General features: G+C 44.1%; 1 protein-coding gene across 1 annotated transcript in view; it reads left to right on the forward strand.

Annotated features, from left to right (window-relative positions):
- Positions 1–18,336, forward strand: part of RIT2 (Ras like without CAAX 2) — a 248,920-nt gene that overhangs the window by 90,253 nt on the left and 140,331 nt on the right. Inside the window, exon 3 of the mRNA XM_020810569.3 lies at positions 4,914–4,987. Coding sequence (XP_020666228.2) covers positions 4,914–4,987 — 74 coding nt within the window. The remainder of the gene's footprint in view (positions 1–4,913; positions 4,988–18,336) is intronic.

Raw genomic sequence — 18,336 nt, forward strand, 5'->3', positions numbered from 1 at the left:
TTCACAGGGCATTGTGCTGCATCTCTCATGGAACAACACTTGCATTATCATCCTGTGATGGAGAGATAGCCTGATGGGGCTCCTAACAGACCACAAAATGAGCCTAATCAGAGCTCTGTACTGGGCGTTCTAATTAAGTGGGAAAATGCAGGATAAGCTAAAGAGCAGAGACACGGAGCAAATGAAGACCGTGTTGTTTTGCTCCGTCGACGTCTTGAAAAGCTTTGCACTATGGCATGCTAATGCATGCAGAATCAAAATCAATAGCAAAACAGTATGGTATAATAGGGGCCACTTGATTCTGCTTGACTGCTGATTATGGACACAGAGAGAAGAAGATTCTGTGTGTGCTAAACTTGCCTGTCTGAAAAGAGAGATAGTTACTACTCCTAGCATTAGCAGTAGTACCATACAGAGACCAAGGCATAGGAACTCACTTTTCTATAGCATGTATACATTTCTGAAACAGTGACATCTACATTGGCTTGGGCATGTCGGGAGAATGGCTGATGGTCGGATTCCAAAAGATCTCCTGGATGGGGAATTAGTGCAGGGAAAACACCCCAGAGGGAGACCAGAGCTGCAATACAAGAATATCTGCAAGCGGGATATGAAGGCCTTAGGAATGGACCTCAACAGATGGGAAACCTTGGCCTCTCAGCGTTCAGCCTGGAGGCAGGCAGTGCATCATGGCCTCTCCTAATTTGAAGAGACCCTTGTCCAGCAGACCAAGGCAAAGATGAAGTCCCGAAAGCAGCAAAACCAGGGAGCTGGACAGGGGACAGATTGTATCTGTCTTCAGTGTGGAAGGGATTGTTACTCACGAATTGGCCTTCTCAGCTACACTAGATGCTGTTCGAAGTCCTCCATACAGAGCATGTTACCATAGTCTCTCAAGACTGAAGGATGCCTAATCCTAATAATACGCACAGAGGGGATGAGATGAGATGTGCCTGATGCTTTGAGCATCATCATTTGGTGTCTCCTTCTGTTTGTGTGTTTGCTTCCTAACTCTCCTTCCCTTTTTTGAACAGAAAACCATGCCATTCTCAGCAGTAACAAATTCAACAAAATCTTCAATTGATTATATTGCCTGAATTCAATGGATAGGATGAGGATACCATTCCCCCCGTGAGCCAGCTATCTGAACCCGTCAAGATTGAATGCAGGTCATAAGCACAGACCTGACTATAGTATTGCAGTTTAACCACTGGGCCACAGGGCTCTGCTTTTCTAGACACAGAAAATGGCTTATTCCTTTCTTCTGAGAGTATTCTGGATACATGTACCTTGTCCAAGGCTACACAGGCTGGCTCTACTCTCAGGAGGCACAGTGGGGGACTGAACTCCCAACTTCTGCCTTCGGAGCCGGTGCCTAACTCACTGAGTCATCCAGCCGATTGAAAGCAAACTTTGAAGATAGATAATATAGAGACTGCAGTTTGGCAGATCTTCTGCCCCCTCTAGGGTCTATTATGTTGCCTAATGTCATGTACATTCCTGGAAAAAAATGTTCTGCCCTGTTGCTCAGTTACAGCCCTTCCTTGAGCAATACTTATATTTACATCCTGTATTTGTGCTAACAACATCAGCGATGGGCAGCCTCGCCTTCAGGCAGCCGAGGTAATGGCTCATAGGCTTAGAGGGCTTGCCAAATCCTATCACTGATCCTGGCTGCACATATGCTTCCGTTGATAAATTAAACAGCCTTTCTCCAGCACATTGTTGGCTGGTTTGGGGCCGTCTCCTCACCTCACAGATCAGTGCGCAACTAGGGCATGCTATCCATCTCCATAAACCCACTGCCTGTCTTGCATTGTTGTTTAATTAAACAACACAGATAATTTCCAGCCCTTGTTGTAGAATAAATATTGTCCAATGCTTCGGCTCCATTTAACCTTAACAAGAAAATATGAATAGCGAGACAGGGCATGAAATATACAGTGGAGCAAAATAATCTATACAATATTAGCCAGTGCTCATTTTCCACTTGGCTTCCAGAGAGGGAGATGAGAAAAAGATGGTTTTTGAAATTGCTTTGCATGTGCATGCACACATGCGCACACACACACACACACACACACACACACACACACACACACACACACACACACACACACACACACACACACACGGAGCTTGCTAAGCTTATTCAAGAACCAGAGGTAGATATGGGGACAAATAAAAAAATGGTGATCCATTTTGATTCGTGATCCGTCAAGGTTAGTGGCTCAACTGATACGAATATACGAATATTCTTTGATGAATCGATCTGCCGCTCCATCTTTGTTTTAAATGGCTATAAAACTGGACCCCAACCACTTAGAGACATTGAATGTGCAGGGAAAATGCTTTTCTACAACTCCTGAAAGTTTGGTGAATATTGGAACATGGACCCTAAGTTATATAGTCATGAAGAGGACCCCCCAGGGAAGCTCCTCCTAGATATTTAGAAACTCCAGAATCACAACAGAGCTTCCTATGTCTTTCCCCAACATGCCTGTCAACTTTGGTGAAGACTGGATATCGGGCATCTGAATTATTCACCCATAGTTGGGTCCCCAAGGAGAGTTTACCACACAGCACAGAAGCCCATTCTGCCTACCGGCCACCAATCAACTGATCGGAGGCTGATAGGCAGCCCCCCAGAGCCAGCCACCCCACAGCCTACCCACCCACCCCCTTCTTTTCCATATAGTAGCCCCCCACCCCATTCCCACTGACAACCCCTTACCTTAACAGCTGCTGCAGGCAGGCTAAGGGAATCCAGGCTGCCCTTTGCAAAGATGGCAGTCGTAGCTTCCGTACCCTAAATGAAGCCGCAGCTGCCATTTTCACAAAGGGCAGCCAGTCTTCCTTTTTACATGCCATGGCTTGAACTAGGTCAAGAGACCTCGGCAGCTTCGATTAAGGTAAGGGGCTGTCGGTGGGGGAGGGGGAGGGCTAAGGTAGGGAAATGAAAGGGGTGGGTGGTAGGCTGTTGTATTGGGTGGCTGAGTGAGGTGGTGGCTGCCTTTTTGCTGCTGATCAGCTGATTGGCTGCCGGTAATCAGAACTTTTTTTGAATGCAAAGTACGAATAAAAACGGGTAAATATTCATCCCTTCGTATTTGTGGGGGTCTCTGGAACCCACAAATATGGATTGACGGATATTTAACAAATTGGCTATATTCATCAGAAAAACATCCGTTTTTATATCCGTCCCCATCTCTAACCAGAGGACGTGTGACCTTACATGTGGTCACATTGGAAAACTTGCAGTATCATTTATTTCACAGATTGCGCTTGCAGAGTGTGCGGAGGGGGTCAAAATCAACATGGGGTTTAACAGCAGCAACAACCAGCAACAACTTCAGGGTTCTCCAGCTAGAGAATACTCTGAAGTGGTTTCTCATTCCTTCTTCTGGAGGTATCCTGGGAATGTGGAGCTTGCCCAAGGCTACACAGGCTGGCTCTACTCACAGAAGGCACAGTGGGGAATTGAACTCCCAATCATACCCAAACTATTGAGCTACCCAGCCAGCATGAGGTTTAAAGGAACTGCCATTTCCCATGGGCACTGTTATTTTCATTTTGGGGAGCATGTTTTCCTCTCCCCTTTGCCTCTAGTCAGCATTAAAATGACAGCCTCTCCCTCAACTTAGGGCTGTGAAGGATCCTTGGTAAATGCTTCCTCACGGTGGATTTAGGCTGTCTGCTCTCAGTGGCACCTCGGCAAGATATTTTGATGGCCAGCACAGTTCTGTGCAACCGAGTGAGAAGGAGATGAACAGGGCTAGCTTTAGCCCACCAAGACCTCTGTCATTTTCACAAATTGTCCGCACAATGAATGTCTTCTATTTTGAGAAGCACAGCACACATTCAGGCAGCACAAAACAAGAGGCTTTATTTTTGCAAGACAGAAGAATCCTTCCGGTGCTCCTAATTCTTAAGCATCCATGCCATATAGCAGGCATTCTGTGCATTATTTGGATTAAAACCTTATTTGTCTTAATGTGTTATTTTCACTATTTTTGCTCAGTGTGTTCAAAACAATAGCTCCTGTTCTCAATCTTTTCTCTGTTGGGAGCGCCACAGATTCTAGGATGAGGAGAGGAAGGGTGTGATCGGAGGGCTGAAAAGGAGCATGCCCGATAGCACTGAAAAGGGTCGTTTTAATGGGAACAACCTCCCTTAAAGCAATCCTTTGTCTGCCTGCCAGGAATCACCCCCGTCCCCAAACGTAGAAGCCCTACAGCAGGACCAGAAAGCAAAAACTGGAGTCAAGGTTGCAGAACATTTCCCCATGCACTGTGTGGTTGCCACAAATTTGCATTGGACTGCTCCACAAGGGGTCCAAATGGTAATCTATTTCCCTATGTGATCACAAATTAACTGTGTGGTTCCTTAGCCTCTTATGTGACAATAAGATGATAGAATATATCCACCCCACCCCTGAAAAAACAAGTTTTCATTCAGACCTGTCTCCCAGTGCTGGGGGAGAACAGTGTCATAAATCAATTCTGACAGATGGTTGCCCAATTTTCTCTCGAATGCCTCCAGTGTTGGAGCGCTCACCACCTCCCAAGGTCAAGGGTTCCATTGTCGTACTGCTCTAACAGTTAAGAAGCTTTTCTTAATATTCAGCCTAAATCTGGCGTCCTGTAGCTTGTTGTGTGTGTTTGAACAGATGCTTGAATATTGATGCTGGAAAGCAGTGGGCTATCCTTTCCCCTTCAAAGCTAGCAAATTCAGAATGAGTTTGGCATAAAGAGGGCTTGCTACCCTAAGTGGTTCAATTTAGTCAGATCACAAGAATCCTCCTTTATGTGGCAAAACTTCAAAGTGGCATTTCCTTTTTTTTTTTTAGCTTGCAAGATTCTAGCAATAATCTGTTTTCTTTCTTGTTTACCTCCTTCCTTCCCTCTCTCCAGAGGATGCTTATAAAACCCAAGTGCGAATAGATGATGAGCCGGCTTATTTGGACATTCTGGACACGGCGGGACAAGTAAGTACCTTCTCTGCATGGACAACTTGTGCTTCCACCCAGATTTTGTGCAAAGTGAACCTTGATTGTGGAGAAAGAGAGAGGGAGAGAGAGAGAGAGAAGAAAAGAAAGGATCCTTCTTCTGATGAAATATATGAGGAATTTCAAAGGAAGCCCCTGAGATTTCTGGGGACTGCAGTACACTCCTCTCACAGTGTTGTTGGCAGGACAGGTTGAGGATTGCACACTGCCAGCTCTCTAGATATGGAGGACATTGTCTCCATTGTGCAGGGGCCCTGACTCTGCCCAGGCAAGTGATTGCCATCATTCTTTCCCAAATCACTCATTGGAAGTTCCTGGAGATGAATCTCACGCCTCCGGCATATTCAACTCCTACATCCTATACCAATGGTTCCAACCTTGGATAACCCAAGTGTTCCTGGACTTTGATTTTCAGAAGCCTTCACCACCAGCTGTGCTGGCTGGGGTTTCTGGGAGCTGCTGTCCAAGAACACTTGGGTAACCCATCGTTGGGAGCCACGGTACTATACGGTAGTTGTGATTGGAGGTTGCTGGGATCAGGAGTCCCTTGTTGCATGTCCTCGATTGTCTCTTTGGCCACTTGGCAACGGATTTCTCAGTTGCATGGCCCCGTTGACTTAAATTCATTGTCTCCTTCCATTGATTACAAATTTGGTATGGGAAAAAATCAGTAAAGCGGTACACTCTCTGGTTGGTGGACTTTGACAAATTTCCCAGTACTTCCTAGTGGTGTGGATGGTGCTTTTTTCAGCTGTTTTCAGATTTTTCCAAGTTGTATGTTGGAGCTGGTATGTGGAAGATACGGTGGCCATTCCACTAGTGTCACAATGCTATTGTACCCTTTCCAGTTTGTGGATCCCTTTGTTGTTGTTATGTGCTGTCAAGTCACCTCTGACCTACGGTCACTCTCTGACCTCTAACAGTCCAACACAACTTCTGCAATTTCAAGACCATGCCTTCCTCTGTTGAGTCAATCCTCCTCACATTTGGTCTCCCAATTTTTCTGCTATCTTCAGCTTCTCCTAGCATTCTTGTATTTCCAAAGAGTCTTATCCTTTCATGATGTATGGCAGCCTCAGTTTAATCATTTTTGCTTTTAGAGAGAGTTCAGGCTCAATTTGATCTAGGACCCACTGTTTTTGCATTTGCGATGATCCAGAGTATTTGCAAAGCCATATTGTCCAGTGCTGACCACCAAAAGAAGGCTGACCACAGGAGTATTAATGCTTTTGAATGGTGGTGCTGGAGGAGACTCTTGAGAGTCCCCAGGACTGCAAGGAGATCCAACCTATCCATTTTGAAGGAAATCAACCCTGAGTGCTCACTGGAAGGAGAGATCCTGAAGCTGAGGCTCCAATACTTTGGTCATCTCATGAGAAGAGAAGACTTCCTGGAAAAGACCCTGATGTTAGGAAAGTGTGAAGGCAAGAGGAGAAGGGGATAACAGAGGATGAGATGGATGGACAGGGTCATCGAAGTGACCAACATGACTTTGACCCAACTCCAGGAGGCAGTGGAAGACAGGAGGGCCTGGCGTGCTCTGGTTCATGGGGTCACGAAGAGTCAGACACAACTAAATGACTAAATAACAAATATCCGGTGCAATATTTTGCACAAAACAATCTTTTTCCTCTTAGCTTTCTTGACTGCCCAGCTTTCACATCCATACATAGCAACCATCATATGAAAAATGTCAGCCGTGGCCTCCAATGGCACATGCTTACAGTAGATGATCTTTTCTATAGTTTCTCCATAGTTGCCCTTCCAAGTCTTCATCTTGGCTCCAATCTGATTTCTTGGCTCCAATCTGCATTTGGATTGAGGGACCAATGCTATTACTCCATGGATAAAAATAGTCAGCATATCCACCAAATGGTACAGGAAACCAGATCAGAAGTGGGAACCAGTTTAACTTGTGGAATCAGACCATAACCTTCAGCAAACATTCTCTTTCTGATGTCACCAAGCTGTTCTCAGAGATCCTCTGGTTTCATTTATTTTGAAAAGTGCTCTTATGATGTTCAATCTGTGCAAAATCTTGATTTCAAGCCCAAGTCCTGTGGCTTTTCGTAAGATTGCATTCTGGGCAATAATTATCTTTTAATGGGTCTTTTAGAGCCTGTTCTCCTAAGAAGAAAATCATAATTGCATTCACTGTTCCCCTACATGCTGCATTGTTTCAAGAAAATGCTGTTCATCCTTTATTGTGGTCAATTCAGTGGCAAAGTGGAAATAACATTCATTGTTGGCTTGCCGTTTATTTATTTATTTTGAACCAACATGTTCTGTCAAGGAACATTAATAATGATGATAATAATGATCAATATTTAATATTTAATAGTGTCTATTAAAAAACAACAAAATAGCAGCTTTTGTCTATCTTTTGGAAAGAAAAAATAATAGGCTGATTGAGGGGAAAATGCTTTACTCATTATATTAATCTCCCATGTTGGCAGAGAGAATAATAGTAATATTTAAATAGTAATTTTCTTCAAATTGCTCACCCATTATTATCACCCGTTGGTAGTTTTGTGATTTTCAGAAAAGCAATGAAAAAGAATTAAATAACATCATATTAAAATCTATTTGAAATTAATTTTAAAGAACAATAATTAAAAATTTTAAGAAAAGCTTCAATTGCTTTCTAAAAGTATGGAAGAAGAGAGAGAGACAGAAATCACGAGAGATGGCTCCACAATGGAGATATTGTGGGCTGACCGAAAGAAGATGGAGGTGTAAGTGCTTCAAATAAAGCAATTATAAAATTTTAATGCACAACGTACAGATTACAAAGCAATGAGATTTTTTGTGCTTAACATTCTGATGCATGGAAGTTACAGGGATTGAGCACAGGATTGTAGAGATGGGTCTGAACCTCGCTTTGGAGGTTCATGCCCGTTATTACGTGTGGCCCCACAGGTGCCACACGTTCCCTTTCCCCACCTCCCCGGCTGGATTCTCCACTCATCAGTCAGCACACTATCCTCTCCTCCTCCTCTTCGAGTTTCCAGCCAGTCCCCAGCAGGAACATGGGCTTCCCTGTCCCACCTTCTCAGCTGATCGCCCACTCAGACAAGGAGGCGGGACAGGCAAATCCATGCTTCTGCCAAGGATTGGTCAAACAGCCGAAGAGGACGAAGAGTCATGCGCTCTGACTGGTGAGTGGGTCATTGGCTGAGGAGATGGGGGAAGAAAACCAGGGTTTGCGTGCATCAAGGAATGGTATTTTATGAGTTGAGCACATGCAGGCTGTCTGCTTGCCTGGAAGAGTTTATTCATTTTGTTTTCTCCCACCTTTGACTGTATATTAGCAAATAATTCTTACCGATAGATAGATAGATAGATAGATAGATAGATAGATAGATAGATAGATAGATAGATAGATAGATAGATAGATAGATAGATAGATAGATAGACGGACGGACGGACGGACGGACGGACGGACGGACGGACGGACGGACGGACGGACGGACGGACGGACGGACGGACGGACGGACGGACGGACGGACGGACGGACGGACGGACGGACGGACGGACGGACGGACGGACGGACAGACAGACAGACAGACAGACAGACAGACAGACAGATAGATAGATAGATAGATAGATAGATAGATAGATAGATAGATAGATAGATAGATAGATAGATAGATAGATAGATAGATAGAGCTCCTCCCATCCTGTTTTTGAAGAAATTAGCAAATTGAGAAAATTTCTTATGTCTATGTGAACTAAACACAATTCTAGTTTGTGGACATATCTGAAAGGAACACAATTCCCACCCTCTGCTTGTCTATTTCTAGCTTAGATGGATTTTTGTTTTCTGCTATTGTTAGGAATGAAACAATGGCTAATGAGAACAGATTGCTGCTGCAGACTGTCATTAGTGCAACAGTGGGAGGAGGAAGCACCATTAATTCTTCTTGGAAAAAGGGAAACACATGTGCCTGCCCACACTCACACACATGTAAATGTGAACAAATTGTTCTACCTTTCATTCTGGGTGTGCGTGGTAGGGAATACAGGAAATGCAATTTGTTTCAGTTCCATTGCACATTTAAAAGATCACAGCTCAATGCAGAGTTCATGCCTTGTTTTGCTAGGAACTGTGAAAGAGTAAAATGGCCACAGAAAATGAGAATTTTGACATATCCTGAACACCTAAAGTTTCCTTCCTTCCTTCCTTCCTTCCTTCCTTCCTTCCTTCCTTCCTTCCTTCCTTCCTTCCTTCTTTCCTTCCTTCCTTCCTTCCTTCCTTCCTTCCTTCCTTCCTTCCAGTCTCCAGAGCCTTTATTATTGGCTCTCATTGTTCCTCCAGAAGTATGTTGGAATGCGCTAGCAAATGATGGACAGAATAAGAAAACACAGCACCAAACCCATCCACTTCAAAGACACCAAACCCCTAGATGACAGCTGAAATTGAGCAAAATTTCTCAGCAGATCTCAATCTCTAAATGTTAAACCAGAAGAAGCTAGGCTAAACCTATGGAGAGCAAAAGGAACACATCTTGCCCTATGGATGAATGCTGTCTTCCCTCTAGGACAAGATTCTCGCTGGACCATCTGGAAGTCACTTCAAAGACCTTGGAGTGACATAGGAAGATCAAACAATGATCAAGTAAAATGGGGCTACTTTGATACAGGACACATTTTCTGTGACTATGGAGAAATTCAATCAATGCAGCACTCCGGGGCATGCAATTTGCATCTCACCATGTGTACAAAAGAAGATCTAGCAAATGGCCAAGATGACACTATCGAAGGAGCCTCCTTCTGGTCAAAAATAGACTAATTATCTTAACATTTTTATTTTGTTGACATTTTACCTATATGCCATACCCATCCATAATTTTAATTTGTGCAACACTCTGATATGAATGAAGAAAAAAAAAATCCGTATTCCTGCAGATCTATGACTGCCGCCAGTTATGTGGCTAATATCTATGGACATCACAGAAAGAAAACAATAGGTTGAATTAAGAGTTCCTATTGGAGACATGGCCGGATTTCAGTCAGAAATGGAGAGAGGGGAAGTGACTTTTGAAGACTCAGAACGTACAAGTCAGCCAACCAGCTAGTCATGGCGATTTAGGTATGCTTGGAATTATAGCAGGATCTTCATATCCATGAGGATTGGATCCACAATCTATCAGGGATGTCTGAAACCGGGGATACAAAAGGAACCATATATGCAACATACAAGGGGGTGGGATAAAGGTCAGAAGGAGGTTTCCTTGTAGTGAACCACAGAGAAGTGAAACCACAGATGCCAATCCTGCAAATACCGGGGTCCTACTTAATAGTTTTAAAAGTAATTTTTTTCCTCCTCTCTTATTTCAGCACCCTTTATAGCGGTCTGCTGTTTCCTGTAAATAGCAAAAATACGAATGAACTGTTCTAACAGCCAACACATTATTGAAAGAATGGTGACACCTCATAGAGTATATTTATTTATTTATTTAAACATTTTTACCCCAATTTTCTCCTCAAAAGGACCCACAGTAGCTCAAATCATGAAAAAGGTAACAGACCACTCTAAAAAGAGCAAGTCTACAAATATATATAAAAAAGAATTACCGTATTTCTCCATGTATAAAATGACGCTTTTTTCCTAAAATAATTAGAGGGGAAATTGAGGGTCATTTTATACACGGAAGTAAAGAAAGTGTAGGGAGAAAGCAAGCAAGGGGGCGTGTGGAGCATTGCTTCCCGGCAAGAGCACGCCACACAAACGCTACAGACTTTGTTGGCTTGACGGCCAAGTGGGCAGTCTGGAGGTTGGCGGTCTGGAGGAAACCAACGACCAGACCAGCTGCACACAGTCCACAAGACAGAGCACACCCTTGCCTTATAGCGGCACCAACTGCGCCGCTCCCTGCGCCTGATGGTGGGTGCTGGTGGAAGGCAAGGGCACGTTCTGTCTTGTGGGCTGCGGGTAGATGGTCTGGTCATTGGTTTTTCTCCAGACCACCAACCTGGCACGTTTTTACATTACTCCCTGAGGGTGTGCGGATCGTGCTCTCCCCACGGCCTTTGGAAGAGAGAGCAGGACTTTCCACAATGAACTTTGGCAACCTGGCGATCGGAGGACCACCGGTCATCAGAGTGGGTTGCAGGTGGCAGAGTTGGCTGGATTGGCTGCTCATTTCGAGGACTCGGCAGGTTTCATTGCTAGCCTGTCATTGCTTCGGCTGAGGAAAGACAAAAGGAGGCACACTCTTGTTTGCAGTGGGTGGGAAGGGGGGACTCGGAGGTTTGTGTGGCGTGCTCTTGCTGGGAAGTGATCCTCCAGCCCCCCCCTTGCTTGCTTTTCCCCTACCCTTTTTTTTGCAAGTGTTGGGGGAAAGCAGTTTTTATTGCAACGAAAGTGGATCGCTTTGATCCCTGCCTTCCCCCTTCAGTTTCTTGCAATGAAAGAAATTTTGGGTTAAAAAAAGTGGGGAGCATCTTATACATGGAAAAATATGGTAAACAAGTATCGTACCCTGTTTCCCTGAAAATAAGACCTAACCTGAAAATAAGCCCTAGTATGATTGTTCAGGATGCTTGTCATATAAGCTGTACCTCAAAAATAAGCCCCAATTAAGTGAAACCCCGCCCTCCACCATTGTGCAGCAACCAGAAGAAGATGACATGACTATGTATTTCAATAAATGTAGATTGTTGCACATGATTAAAAAAAAATCCCTGAAAATCAGCTCTAATGTGGTTTTTTGCAGCAAAAATAAATATAAGATCCTGTCTTCTTTTCAGGGGAAACATGGCATTTAAAATTGCAAATAAAATAAAATCAATACAGTGGTACCTCAATTTCTGAACTTAATTCATATTGGAATGGCATTATACGTCGAAAAGTTCATAAGATGAGGCAAGATTTCCTATAGGAATGCATTGAAAACCATTTAATAAATTCAAGCTGTTTTTCGTTCATATGTCGAGGCGTTGTTCGCAAGTCAAAGCATTAATTCTCACAGGAACTAATGCAAAGCCTCTTAATCCATACTCAACCACTTTTCCTTCCTTTGACCTAAGATGAACTTTTTTCCTTTGCAAGTCAAGGCTCCGTTCGCAACTCAAAGCAACATTTTGCGAATGGAGCCATTCGTAACTCGAAACTTTTGCAAGTGGAGACATTCATAAGTCGAGGTACCACTGTACTGAAAATATATTTAAAAGCTACAGGGCACAAAACTCCTCTCAGGCTGCCAGTCACTAAGGACAAACAGAGAGAGCGAGAGAGTGAGAGAGAGAGAGATTCTATATATATTAAATTCTCTGCATTTTAGCTATTCACCTGGTAAAATGTGCACATTGATTTGTGGATACTTCATGGCTCTGAAACACCCATAATCCTAAAACATTTGTAAATTCTTCAGACAAAATGACTCTCTTGTCATAACAATGCTTACAAGATGTGCAAAAATATTTCTTTCACCAAGATTTTGGAATCCAATGAAAAATTATTTTCCAACCCTAAGAGGGGGGCATGCATAGATTTGTACAGTGCCTTGACAGACACACACATTCCCCCCTCCAAACTTTGGTTCTGTCCCTGATATGGAGGGGAAAAAGTTTGGTAGGCCAAACTTTTTAGTGTTGCTAAAAATTCTCGAGGGGGTTGGCTATTTTTCTCTTTGCAGTCATCTCTTTCATACGGTTGGGAGAATCTTCCCTACCTCCTTTTTCCATTCCACTCTTCCTTAAAACATAATGACTGAGCTATTAATTCTTTCCCTTTACCATTAATGATGCATTTTGTGATTTAAGGTGAAAATCCATTTTATACTATCCTGCATGCAAATGAGAAAAGAGCACATAGTTTATAGCAGGTGATAAACCAAATGATTTTGAAAAAGAAAGGAAGGAAGGAAAAAGGAGATTTAACAGTCCACCTTGCTTCGGCAACTGGATCCCAGAGAAAATGAGCAAGGTGTTTCTCCATAAGGAAAAAGGGGAGAAAAGATATCAGCTTTAATATGAAAGACAAAAATTTCTAAGCTGGGCATTGTTGCTAGAAATGTTTCCTGGATGAGGAAAGATGTGTTATTTATCTTGTCTAAGAGAAAATGTTGGGTGGTTTCCATTTTCTTTTTGGGAACTTTGATCCCTCCAACTTTTCCATCTACAATAGGATCCAACTCTGTTGGCTTGCATAATGGAAAATTCCAAGACTGAAGTGGTTTCTTCTGTGTTTTTAAGAATATGACAGTTTAAGTTCAGCCAGCTGACATGTGGGCTACAAGGATGGTGGGGTTGAGGGCTCACAAGTGGTTCATACTCTCCGGTCCTTGATATTGCCCACTTTGGCTCCATCTCGCCATCCTGAGCTGCAAGATATGAAGGGCTTCCTCTGTGTTTGTATGTAGGAAAATAAGAATCTGCTTGATGCCAAGTCCCATGCGGAGCTTAGAGTCCTAATTGACAACCCAGCTAGCTTAGCTTAGCCAGGTGATTCCAGGAGTTGCAGAAAAAGAAAACAAGATGGATGAGCTCTGATGAAATCATTGGTCCATCAGGTACAACACCGTCAACACTGTTCGGCCTTAACTCTCTGTCGTTTCAGACAGGATGCCTCCTTTGTTCTAGTTGGAGATACCTGCTGTTCTTAACCCAGGCTCAACTCTGCTCGAATAGTTGAAGTTGGATGTGTTCAGGACTGGCCAGAGGATATGTGTGTGGAAGCTTCTATCTGATGAGGAACTCTGCTTTTTCAGTGTTCCTAAGATATGGTGAGGCGTGGTGGCGCTGCGGGTTAAACCGCTGAAGCCTCTGTGCTGCAGGGTCAGAAGACCAGCCATCATAAGATCAAATCCACATGCCAGAGTGACCTCCCATTGCTTGTCCCAGCTCCTGCCAACCTAGACATTCGAAAGTATGCAAATGCAAGTAGATAAATAGGTACCATCTCGGTGGGAAGGTCACGGTGTTTTGTGTCTAGTCATGCCGGCCATGTGACCACGGAAACGGTCTTTGGACAAACTCTGGCTCTACGGTTTGGAAACAGGGATGAGCACCACGCCCTAGAGTCAGACACGACTGGACTAAATGTCAAGGATAACCTTTACCTTTACCTAAGATATCTAGGGTATTATGTAGTGGATTCAGATTTTTTTAAAAAAAAAATCTCTTGTTTATGAATGTGGGATATTGTGCTTCTGTATCCACAATCAAAAACTCTAGGAAATGGCCCTATATTACTGTACAATATTCTGTCTGTGTTGCCAGCAGGAAATAGGATGCCAAGCTTTACATAGCAAAGGGCAGCCTGAATGTTGACTGCACCAATGGCAGCAGTCAAGATGGTCTACAGCAGTGGTCCCCAGCCTTGGGCCTTCAGATGTTCCTGAACTTCAGCTCCCAGAAATCCTGGCCAACAGAGGTGGTGGTGATGAAGGCTTCTGGGAGTTGTAGTCCAAGAACATCTGGAGGCCCAAAGTTGGGTACCACTGGTCTAGAGGATCCCCTCTTGTGCTCACTCCCATTCACCCAGAAACACCAAGCAAGAGAAAATATCAGTAGCTGTTCCCTTTTTTAAACCAGTTAACTGCTTCTCACCCAAACACAAAGCAGTTGTCAGGCCTGTGGTTTTACAAGCTGCACCGGCTGGCTCTTCACCCTGGGTGTGAAATAGGCAACCAAAGTCCCACATCCTCATTCCACAGTCAGGTACCTAACTCACTGAGCTGTCCAGTCAGTTTTGTAGGATTAAAATGTTAAAACAAAAGAGACAAACATGATATAAAATCAGGGAGAGGGAAAACAGAGCCATCAACGCCCTATTGTAGAAGGCTGGGATCTAGTGCCAAAGGAAAAGGAGGCTGATCCTTTCCCCATTAACACACAAGACTTCTTCTGCACCCTCTAACTGCAGAGATGATGGGGAGGATCTGGGAGTAAAGTCCAGGAGTTTTATACTCCTTTCAGCCACCTTCAACAGCATTTTGCAAATCTAAAGGCACTGATGTGGGAATTAGTCCAGATTTACGTTTGAGCCAATGTATAAAGGAATTTGCTTCAAAGGAGATTATTTTTTAAAAGAACTGGCATGAACTCACTGAATCTGGGCAAGGTCCCAAGAAAATGGTAGGCCAGTTGCTTTTCTGGTTTTTTCTTCGAAGCTTCCCATGTCCACTTCTGCAGTGTTTCAACCCAAGAACAGATGGCAGGAGGGAGCGCACTGGATCCCAAAGACAACCAGCTGTTGGCTCTTTCCCTTCCTTTCTCATTTGGCTCTTTCCCTCTGTAAATTTTGCGAAGAGGAAGAAAAAACAAGAATGTTGAAGCCACGCTTGTGGCGTGCTATTTCTGCTTTGCTTGCCCTAGCAACCAGAAAGCCTCAGAGCACTCAGGAGTTTCAGACAGATGGTGTCTGGGTGGGAGCATGCCAGCGCAGATTCCATATTTACCACCTTCTGTTCTAATGAAAAGTGCCTTCGAAGCTCAGCTGGGTGCTCCACGCTGGCAGCATCTTCCCTCAGGAAGCAACTGGAGTTTAAGGTTGCTGCTGATACGCTAAAGACCTAAAACTTATGACCTTTAAACTGGAAGCAGGCAATCAAACAGCCTTTCATTGGAAGCTCCCCAGAGCAACTCACCTCCCCATCTCAAACAGATGGAAGAAAGGACAACTCCCATTCTCAAAGTCTAGGCAGGGCATGGATAGGATCTTCCATGGCACCTTCTTCCACAAGTAATGTCACAATCTCTTCATATCATCATTCCGCTGTTTCTCCCACTGGCATTCTTGACCTCCCCCATCCAGTTCATGTTTGTGTAGACTAGAGATGGGGAAGAATATAAAAATGGATCATTTTTTCCCCCGACGAATATAGCAGATTCATCAAATATTTGTTGATCCGTATTCATAAAAATATAAATCTAGATGAATGTAGCTGGATTAATATTTCCTCACTTTTATCTCATCAAGCCTAGCACACCCAAACGTGGCAAGAGGGCCAGCCAGGTCTCTTGACAGTTGGCATACCCAAGGCCGGTTCAGGCATCCTGAACGTACCAAGAGGTATCTCAGCCCCCCCAAAACTGCCGAGGATTATCTTTATCATATCTGGGCAGTCTCGGCAGCCAAGTTGCAATCCCCAGCTTTCTTGTTCTATTTTTAAAATTTATTTTATTTATTACACAAGCATCTTAGTTTCTTTGAAGGATGGGAGCAACCTTGGTGGACCGGTGAGCCTCCTCGGCCTGTCCCAAAGCCTGTCCAGGTGTCATCTCATGACCCCATTGCCCAGCTTCAGACTGCAGAGGTTGCCTGGTTTTCAACCCGTGCCAAGGGGGCTGGCCTGTCTAAGCCCCCCCCAACCTCCAAGGGCTATCTTTATCATATCTGGGTGGTCTCAGCAGCCAAGTTGAAAGCAATCCCCAGCTTTCTAAATGAGCATCTTTGTCGCCCCATCACTCTGCTTCAGATGGCAGAGCTGATCTGCTTCCGACAGCCCCGCGGCCCCGTGGATTAACCGCTGTTAGTAGCACCGACCTTGTTCATATTGATGGTGCTGCTGGTGCTGTTGGAAGTTGGAAGCAATCTCAGTTGCCTCCTGGGGGCAACAACCTTTCCTTTGCTGGCAAATCTGATGTTGCTGATGAAGACCAGAGTCTGCTCTGCTGCCTTTTGCCTCTGTGCCCCGATGGGGCAAGATGTGCCACTTTGTTGCTGCCAACTACCTCGGTGCCCGATGGGGCCAAAAGAGCCTGCTTTCCTGCTGCCAGCTTCCTCATTGCCCGACGAAGCCAAAAAGCCCGCTGTGCTCCCAAATACCTCCTTGCCTCCAGCCCTCCTGAGGGCAAACTCTACTTCACTGGCAAATGTAATGTTGTGCTGAGCTGAAGACAAACTGAATGCCTCATGCATACCTTTCAGTGCCAAAGAAGACCTCTCATTCTGCTGTGGCCAAATATAACTCCCTCAATGCCATGGGCTCCTGTGCCATGTGGTAAACTCTCCTGGGGCATGTGATGATTTGTGTTTTTATGTGTATTAGAATGGGATATGTAGTCCTAAGATTGTCCCAATAGCACCCATTTTGATTTAAAGTCTGTTCTGTAGTAGGAAAGTTTTACATGCTGTTTCAGAGAAGCTTTGCTCTCTGGTTATCTCGTTGCTAAGCTGAGTAGAGAGCAGAGACTTTCGTAGTCAAAATAATTCTGCCACAAAGTATGATAACAACTGAAGCTTCATGAGAAAGTTAGGCGGAACAACAAGACCCAGGAGGAGGTGTTCCTTATGAAGCATTCTGGGAAGAAGAAGGAAGTTAGTGAGGAGTTGGAAAAAGATGGAGATGGTCTGAGAAAGGGCAGACACGTGCTTTTCCCATAATGGACTATTTTTCCTACCTTGGACTGATGGAAGTCAACTGGTTTTCATCTAGCATCAGCCTATGAAGACCCAAGACACGTGAGATGGACTATGTTACCCTTTATATTAGTTAGCATAGTTACATTTCTTTATTTTTCCAGCTGGAGTGGGGGAGTGGAGTGTTCCGTTTGCCTTGATATGAAAATGTACCTACTATACTATTTTACTATCAACTGAAATCTTTTCTAAAGCAATTCTTTTCAATAAAGCAGTAATGTCTAAATCTGCATGTATTAGTTCTTGAACAGACTAGCTGAATGTCTAATTGGCCACGTGTGTTTGCTACCAAAGTTTCAGAGCCAGATTATTCTGAGTATAGCTCATGGATTTGTCTGTGTGTGTTGCTTTCTTAATAAAGGAGATTGGCTTTTGAGGAAGAAATTTAGACAAGACCTGGCTGGGAACTAAGTGGCTCTGCTCAGCAGTTAGAGGTTTGTCTGGATTTCGTACTCATCCCAGTTTCCGGCACCCCCATAAATCTCTTTGGAGATAAGGGGCTGCTTACATGGTGGCAGCGGTGGGATGAAACACGGGCTTTGATTTATTGTGTTTACTTTGGCTTAAGTTGAAAGCAGCAAGCATCTCGATGCATGTGCTTTTCACTGCTGGAAAATCCCAAGCCTTGGCAAAGGGGTTTCTTCCACGCTATTTACTTTGAAGAGCTATAAAGTAGCCAGATTACATTTTTCTTTTAAGCTAAGGGTCTTAATGAAAAGACTTAGCTTTAAGCCAAGTCTGTAAGAACTAATGCTTTGGTTATGTAATTGGGCTGTTTAATGAGTGGGCATTTTCATGCAAGTAAACGGTCGCCCTTCTGAAGCTCCAGTTTAGGGCTGTTTTCTGCCAGAGTGTTTTATGGCTTTGCCCTCGCCCTACAGTTTCGGCTACAAGGGCAGGGAGAGATTTTTCCTTTTGGGTCAGCTTGGCGTCTGAGTTAGTTGCAGCTTGCATGGAG

This window comes from Pogona vitticeps, chromosome 2 (assembly GCF_051106095.1).
Source record: "Pogona vitticeps strain Pit_001003342236 chromosome 2, PviZW2.1, whole genome shotgun sequence".
NCBI classification, from domain to species: domain Eukaryota; kingdom Metazoa; phylum Chordata; class Lepidosauria; order Squamata; family Agamidae; genus Pogona; species Pogona vitticeps.